General features: G+C 38.5%; 1 protein-coding gene and 1 long non-coding RNA gene across 3 annotated transcripts in view; one reads left to right on the plus strand and one right to left on the minus strand.

Moving 5' to 3' along the window:
* PDE6C (phosphodiesterase 6C) overlaps nt 1–8,289 on the minus strand; it is a 37,103-nt gene that overhangs the window by 1,082 nt on the left and 27,732 nt on the right. Inside the window, exons 16-21 of the mRNA XM_006755088.2 lie at nt 5,680–5,780; nt 4,134–4,241; nt 3,985–4,048; nt 2,608–2,682; nt 2,408–2,491; nt 1,885–2,041 (exon numbers count right to left, since the gene is read on the minus strand). Of these exons, the coding sequence (XP_006755151.1) occupies nt 1,885–2,041; nt 2,408–2,491; nt 2,608–2,682; nt 3,985–4,048; nt 4,134–4,241; nt 5,680–5,780 (589 nt within the window). The remainder of the gene's footprint in view (nt 1–1,884; nt 2,042–2,407; nt 2,492–2,607; nt 2,683–3,984; nt 4,049–4,133; nt 4,242–5,679; nt 5,781–8,289) is intronic.
* Nucleotides 5,821–8,289, plus strand: part of LOC102756338 — a 31,740-nt gene continuing 29,271 nt past the window's right edge. The window contains exons 1-2 of one of the 2 annotated variants that reach the window (XR_001512315.1): nt 5,821–5,951; nt 7,098–7,261. This is a non-coding gene — a long non-coding RNA (uncharacterized LOC102756338). Of the gene's footprint in view, nt 5,952–7,028; nt 7,262–8,289 lie in introns of those variants that run through there. The other variant, XR_001512314.1, reaches the window with a different exon arrangement.

Consider the following 8,289-nt stretch of genomic DNA (forward strand, 5'->3'; position numbering starts at 1 on the left):
CGGGCCTAAGCCAGCAGGTGGTCATCCCCCGAGGGGTCCCAGACTGCGAGAGTGCACAGGCCAGGCTGAGGGACCCCCCGAGTGCACAAATTTTTGTGCACCGGGCCTCTAGTTCAATATACTGAATATAGATAGATAGATAGATAGATAGATAGATAGATAGATAGATGATAGATAGATAAAGATGCCACGAGCCACTTAAAGGACCTGATACCCTCTTACCCTGTTTATCATAAAATTGAGCAAAAGATTAAATTTTATTGTACTAAGAAATATCACTTGCTCGGTAAGATTACCACTTTTGTTATCTTTTTGAAGTGCAAATTAGATATTATGGCATTCCTATTTAAATTCTTTCAATGACTTCCCCTAGCTCTTCTGGAGGACACATTCTTCTTAGTAAGGCCTTCAAGGCAACACAACCTGGCAGGGCTGCCTGCATTACCAGCCTCTGATACTTTGCCCTGGTTACTGTCTAGTCTCCTTAAGTTCTCCAGTTGCACCAAGCTTATTGCCACTTCAAAGCCTCTGTACATATTCTCTTCTTTCTCTCCTTTCTGAACGCCACCTCTCTTTGCTTAGCCAGAGTTCAGAGTTTAGTATAAGCATCCTTCCTCAGGTACACACCTCTTGCTTCCTCTGATAGTTAGATAACCAAGCACTCATTTATTTTAACATCTGGCTCCCCCATCTGTGAGATAAGGGCTCAGTCTCTCCCCAGGGCCTGCCTAACACAGGGCCTTCCTAACACAGGGCCTTGTACTGAATAAGTACATAAGTGGATATCAAGGAGTCAGAAATCCTATTTTTATTCTGTTGAAGGATATCCTTAACTTCTTCAGCAAAAGACTTTCTCCCTCTTTAAAGTCTTTAAAATACTCTTAAACACAATAGAACGCTCTAAAAGGACTGTTGTATCTTCTCTTTTGCAAGGCCTTTCCAGATAGAGATGAATTCTTTGTTAAACAATAAGAATTTCTTACAAACTTTTTGAGTGCTGAACTCTCAAGAAAAAAATGTCATCATATTCACATTCCACTTTAGAGATGACATTTTGAGACATCTGATGAGCTAATAATTGATCCCGAGTGTCTTACAGAGGTTTTCTGAAGAAAGTCTAACAAAGTAATTTTAAGAGTAGAGATTTCATTAGGAAAAATAGCCGTGTGTGGAGACATTTGAGGCGCAGGCAGGCTAAAGTCTTGGAGTACCTGTTGACACCTCACTCAGCTGGCCAGCTTTGCTTTACATGTAGGGCTACCTGGAGATCTGTAAAACCTCATTATATAGGGAAGAATATTAAGCTCAGAGAGGTTCAGCAAGTTGCTCAAAGTCTCACAGCGAATGCATAATGTTGGGACTAAAATTGTAGATCCCTTTGATTTCATGGTTTTCATGTTATTTCTAAAAACTCAGTATCTGCAGAGGTGCCTCAGGAGCCAACTTCTAGAGTGGATGAGGAAGCCTAGCCCCACCCCTAGCTCAAAGGGACCAGCCAATTCCATCTGGAATTCTAAGGAATGTTTTCAATCTCTCCAATAAAGTTTTCTAGAAAAATTTTATATATTTAGTTGTACCTATATTGGGTGCATAAATGTTTACCAGGGTTATATCTCTTGTTGGATCAATCCCTTTAGTATTATGTAGTGACCTTTATGTATGAGTGATTTTTTTCTACTATGACTTCTAATTCACTGATCTGACCCTCAGCTTCTCCTAATGTGCTGTGTATTCCTTCCACTGTGTTCTTTATTAGTGCTACATCATTCTTCATAGTTACTATAACCGTACAGTAAAGCAAGTTTAATATTTGTGTTTACTTTTTATGCTTTTGTCATGTGACTTCTGGCTACTTGCAAGGAGGAAAATCAAATTCCATCTAACCTTTTTCAGTCATGTTTCCTTCTTCCTGCTTTTTCACCTCCTCTTCCATTACCTTCACCTTGGCATCATATTCATCAGCCAGAGATTTCCACTCCATTCTGTTATTCTGAAGGCCATTCAGCATGGGGGTGACTTCTTGGTGAAACCGGGAGAACTCCTACAGAGAATTCCAGGTCAAAAACTACTTAAATTGTGTGGTTAATATTCAGTACTTTGCATATGCAGAAGAGCTGTAAGCAAATGTTCCGGTGTTCAGCGCTGCTAGGTCGCATTTAACTCAGTGCCCTGGGAACGGAGACAGGGGCTTCCTTTCCTGCCTGCCTGAGTCAACTTGTTCTCACCTGAGTTCTTTCTCCTTCACTCCTGAATGAGAGATTAGGATAATACCGCAAACTACCTTGGAGAAATAAGGACACCACTAATGCCTTTTCATGTGGGGTCTTTTTGAATTTGGTTAACAGTGTGAAAGCAAGATTCTCATCCAGATGATTATGTATTTCACCCAAATAATTTGTTTACTTACCTTATATACAAAAGTACAAACAAAATCAATAAATCCAACTTGAAGTTTAGGCAGTTCATCTTTTTTGTTTCTGTCCATCATAGGCTAGAAAGAAAAATAAACCCTTTAAAGATAGTTTTCTAAGGTTCAGCAAACAAAATAGACTGATTTGTATCGATATTTTTAAATAAATAGTGTGTTTTTTATGTCACGGTCTTTACAATAGGTTGTTGCTGCAGCACTGTTCTCTCCAGATCTCCTTGTTCCCAAAATTCACTTGCAACTAGAAGTGCTACCTGCAAATAAGAAAGACTTGGTTCATGAAAGCAACTTATTAATAGAGAATCTGCGTTGTTTTAGTATGAATGACATTTAAGACAGGGTTTATCGTTACTGTTTAAAGTACCTCTGAGCATATTGTCATACTGCATGCTCTTTGGTTTTAAAAAGATGACATTTACAGATCGCATGGAAATTGGAAAGGAGAATTTCTCTTCTTACCAGTGTTCCAAACTCATTCTGGGAGTGCCTACCTCCTAGTTGCTATTGCCACCATCTCTCAACAGTAAAAAAGGGAAATGGGAAGATATTTAATTCCATTATATTATGCTTCAAGCTCTGGGACCTCCCAAGTCCTTCTGTCCTGCTTCTATTAGCATCTAGCATCTATCTGCATGTGTGATGCACGCCACACTCACACATGCACACAAAGGCTAGAACACAGCTTTACTTGATTAAAGTGTGCAGATATTTGAGGGTTTATTTATATCCTTTTAAAAAACCCAATATCAAATTTATTGAACACTTACTAGCTACTAGCCGCCTTATATTGGCATGAGCCAGGCTTGCCAAGAGGAATGAGATGTGACATTTTTCTTTAAGATGCTCACAGTCTAGTGAAGGCAGTCATGCACTAGTATACAGTGTGGTAAGTGCTATAACAGTAATAGTATGAATGTTATGGAACAAGGAGAATGGAGTAAATTTAAGTTTAATAAAGGGGGGAGGTTGTGCACTGAAGAAGGGATTGTAGGAAAGAGAAAAGCACTAATGATTCGTCCTCGTGCTGATTTATCACACAATCCCTGAATAACTGTACGTAAACTTTTTATTGCCTGTCCAGGGATAAGGAATACTTTCAGGAAAGCATTTTCTTTCCAATATTCCCTCTACTTGTCTTGTTCTGGGGCCTGATCAAAAAGACCTATTGTCTTACATTTGTAAGCTCGTGAAAGCAATTTGCCTTTTTTCATACCCAACAGGGAACATTTTATCTTTGTCTTAACTTCTCAAGTTCCTCTTTCCATCTTTTTAAATTATAAACTGATTGCTTGAGAGCACAAGTCCAGGATAATGGAAGATAATAGCTTCATATAAGTGATATATCATCATTAATTTAGCTATCCTTCTATTCATGGACATTTAGATTAGTTCAAATAAGTGATAGCTATAATATCACTTGATAACTCTATTGATAACCCAGAAGGAGAATAATAAATGTGTGTGTGAATAAATATCTGAGGTTACCCGATATACTCTCGTTCCCTTTTACGCGGGATCTACGAGTGTGACAGAAAAGGAAACATAATTTTACTCACCTGACTTTGAACCTCCCAGGGCTTGGTTATAGCTGACAAGTCACATGCAGTCATCATCATTGCCCTTTGGAAGAAATAAAAATTGTTAATACAGAAAGAATTACAAAATAAGTGATTTTTGCCAAAATAGGAAAAATCTGACTACTCACATGATGATCTCTTTTTTGGTTGGATCAATGGTTATGTATTTGATGGCCTCTTCTTCAGTTTCCATTTTTTCACAGGCATCAACAATTTTTTGAAACATGGTTCTCTTCCTAAAAAAAGATACAGCTGTGCAATAGCATATAAGACCAGAGGGTAAAAAGGTATCTTTAACATGAGTTTTTCAGATCTCCTGAAACACAGCCAATGACTCTGTGGGTGTGGACCCCAAGGTAAGAAGTTACATTTTATAATATATCTGTGCATAAAGTATAGCCATATTTGCATGACTACATCTGAGACAAGCTCTACGCACACTGTACTATTCAGTTAAATTATCTTACTGCGCGTAAGCTCTATTGGGTCACCTTTCACAATGAGGTGTAAAATTGAAGATATGCAAACCCTACAGCAATTTCATTTCTAGGGAGAGTTTTTAGGAAACATTTATATCCAAGGACATACAATTTAGTATTGTGGGCAATTATGAAAAATTTGAAATAATCTAAATGTCTATGAATAGAAGGATGGCTAAATTAATTATGGTAGATGCATACAGTTGAATATACAGTTCAAACGAATTAACTGGATCTCCATTTACCACCAAGGCAAATCTTTAAAAGAAAACGTTGCATGTAAAAAGCAAGTTGCAGAAAGGTATATACAGTATGATACCATTTATGGGGAATTTTTAAATCTACTTCACAATACCATATAAAAACATGGATGGGAAGGAATACACAAATACACATCAGCCTCTGAATGGTCGTGTCTTTGAGGGAGAAAGGAGGGGTCTTTCATGGTGGAGTGTGTGTGTGTGTGTGTGTGTGAAATATCTCATTTCTATCACTTTTTTTCTCCTTTAAAAAAAAAATAAGACAGGTGTGGCAAAATTTTAGCATTTGTTGAATCTGAGTTATATTATCCTAAGTATCTGTCTTCATGTTTGAACTATCTAATATTAAATTTTTAATTAAGAAGGATCAGAGAGGCACAATTTGATACTTCCCATCAAAGTCATTAAATATTTGGATCCTATAACTTGTTCACTTTGTTCTAATCCATTTTCACCAAGCAGCTTTATGGTTCACTGACAAGAAAATGTGCATAAGCTTGAAGCATCTGGTCCTTGGTAACTATTATTATAATAAATAAGCTGGTACTCTGCTGTTTATAACTCAGAATTCTGGGAGTTTGGTTAATTTGCATCAGTATCACCAAGATTGTTCATCTCCCAGACTCCAGACCATGGTGAATTCAGGACAAAAGCCACCTCATGAGGTTGTGTGGGATCACCTGTCTGGCAATGCGACAATCTTGCTGAATATTCCTCAACTCAACCTTTTTCAGATAAACTATTTAATATTAGGGGCTTAGCTTTTAAAAGTTTCCAGATGTCTAGAAATTCACTGTCATGCATCTTGAAGGTGTTATTGATAACCCAAAAGGAGACTAATAAATGTGTGTGTGAATAAATGTCCTTCAAGTTTATTGCAATGGAACATTTATGGAAGGCAGAACCACACAGCTATAAGGAAGTTCTGTACTTACTTGAAGTATAAAGCCAGGTCAGTTGCTATTATTGCAACTTCAAACAAATGAATAACTGTTTCAAACTGGCGTTTATTTAGGTTCTGGAAGATGTTTAAACTCTGTAAGATGAACATTCACAATAAAGTGCAATCATTAATTTGCCTGTGATTCAACAAACAAACCAAACTATGCCTAAAATAAAGATTATTTACAGAGAGAAGAAAACTAGGTCTTCCACTATTTTGCTTTCAATTCTTGCATCTTGGATTAAGAAAACCTCTCTACTTTGAGTAAGTAATTTACCCATAAAAATAGATATTAGCAAATGTTCATGTAATCAGTATAAGATTTTGAAGTAAATGAAAGTGTTTTCTTCCAGGACCATTTAAACAATACTAATAGGTTTAAATATGTGCTTGCGTTAATCAAAGAGCTTTAATAAAGAATATCTGGTAGATGTCCAAGTGTTAGATATCCATGTTGAATTACCTACCATGTAATTTCAGAGTCATCACAGGAAAATTTTCAGGAACTGTGAATTACACTAGTACTCGTGTGTGTATGAAAAATAATGAAATTCTCCCAAGCTGTTCTCAAAATGTATACTTGCAATAATATTTTACAAAGACTTAACTAGGCCTTTCTTGAAAGAGTTTCCCACTAATGATCTCTTCACATATGGATTGGCTTCCTTTCTTAGTGTTCTAGAAAACTGGAGTATAAAGTTGGGAGTGGTTTCTAAAAGATCTGATATTCCAAATAGACCTTTATAGGCATACAGGCTAAAGGACAGATGTATAGTGGTTTTGCCAAATGAAATTGACTGTTATGAAATACAGGAAAAGTTCCATTGGAAAGAAAAGAGGAAATAGTATATTAACTTATGTAGAGATAGAGGCAGCATAAAACAGACTTGCAAAACCAAGACCAGCTATGGCTCTCTGTTATTCCAAGAGATTGAAAAACTAGAAAGCAAGAAATGAACAAAGAACTCAAGTTTTCTATATTATCTATACAAATAAAAGGGTAATATGGTAATTAGACTGGGAGACCTTCCTGGAGACCTTCTGGGTGTCCTTCCGGACAAAGCCATGGTGGCGGGGCTGAGGCAGAGGCAGTCAGGGGCAATCAGGCCAGGAGGGGAGGGCAGTTGGGGGTGATCAGGCCAGCAGAGGGGGCAGTTGAGGGTGATCAGGCCTGGCAGGTACAGGTGGTTAGGGGCAATGAAGGAGAGGCAGTTAGGAGTGATCAGGCAGGCAGGCGAGCGGTGAGGAGCCAGCAGTTGGCCTCAACTGGCAGTCAGGCATCCCCTAATGGGTCCCAGATTGGAGAGGGTGCAGGCTGGGCTGAGGGACACACACCCCTGTGCACGAATTTCGTGCACCGGGCCACTAGTCCTATATAATAAAAGGTTGATATGCAAATTGTCCCTACAGGCGGGAGTTCAACTGACCGGGAGTTAGACATGCACTGGCCACCAGGGGGCGGCGTGGAACATGGCAGGCATTGGCGACATGCGCTGGCAGCGGGTGGCAATGGCGGCGCTGCTGGCTCCAATGGGCCCCAACGAGAGTGGGACCACTCGGGGATGGTGGAGCTGGTAAGCAGGTGGAGTCAGGCCAAAGCGGTTGTGAGTGGGGGTCCCAACTGCCCCACCCGTCACCCTACAGATCGGCCCTGATCACTGGCCAGGCCTAGGGACCCTACTACCTATGCATGAATTTTATGCACCGGGCCTCTAGTATATGTTATATAAACCTTCACTTAAGTCATTTTTTATAACAAATTTACTAGGCTAAACACCATATAATGATAGCAGCAACTCACATAATACTGCTTACCAGGCACTATTCTAAATGCTTTATGAATATTCTTAATCTTAAAACAAACCACAGTACAGAGAGGTTAAGTAACTTGCTCACAGTTAAACAGTGAGTACACGGCAGAGCTGGAATCTAAACCTGTGCAGCATGGCATTACACTGCCTCTCAACAAGGAGCCCAGGTTCGGTTCCCATATTCACCACTTGGTAGTTGTATAATCTCGGACACGTCATTTAGCATCTGTATTTGCTTTTTCAAATGGGGATTAATAACAGCTGCCCTGCCTAACTGCCTAGCACTTAGTCTATGCTCAATAAATATTTGTGGGATGTTAACTCAAATGAGATAACTGAGAATGCATTTTAAAACCATAAATTGCTACAAAGGCCATATCATTATTCTTGTTATGTAAAGTTTTGAGGCTAGCTTCAGGTTAAAAGAGACTTGCAAACCCAAGACCAACTATGGCTCTCTGTCATTCCAGGAGATTGAAATACTAGAAAGCAAGAAATGAACAAGAACTCAAGTTTTTTATATCATATGTTATATAAGCCTTCGCTTAAGTAATCTTTTTATAAAACAAATTCTAGGACCAAAAATAGTATTTTACACAACAGTTATAAGTAGTAGAAAGGAAAGCTGTGATATTTTTTGTTAAAATAATGAGTTCATAATGGCAACTATAGTCTATTTAAATTGATAGAATGAAAAAATGGCTGTTGAACACTCCAAGAAGTACAATAAACAAAAGAAAACCTGTCTAGATCAAAATCAGTTTCTTACCTGACACAGTTGACAGCAGCCC

Source organism: Myotis davidii, unplaced genomic scaffold (assembly GCF_000327345.1).
Source record: "Myotis davidii unplaced genomic scaffold, ASM32734v1 scaffold271, whole genome shotgun sequence".
NCBI classification, from domain to species: Eukaryota; Metazoa; Chordata; class Mammalia; order Chiroptera; family Vespertilionidae; genus Myotis; species Myotis davidii.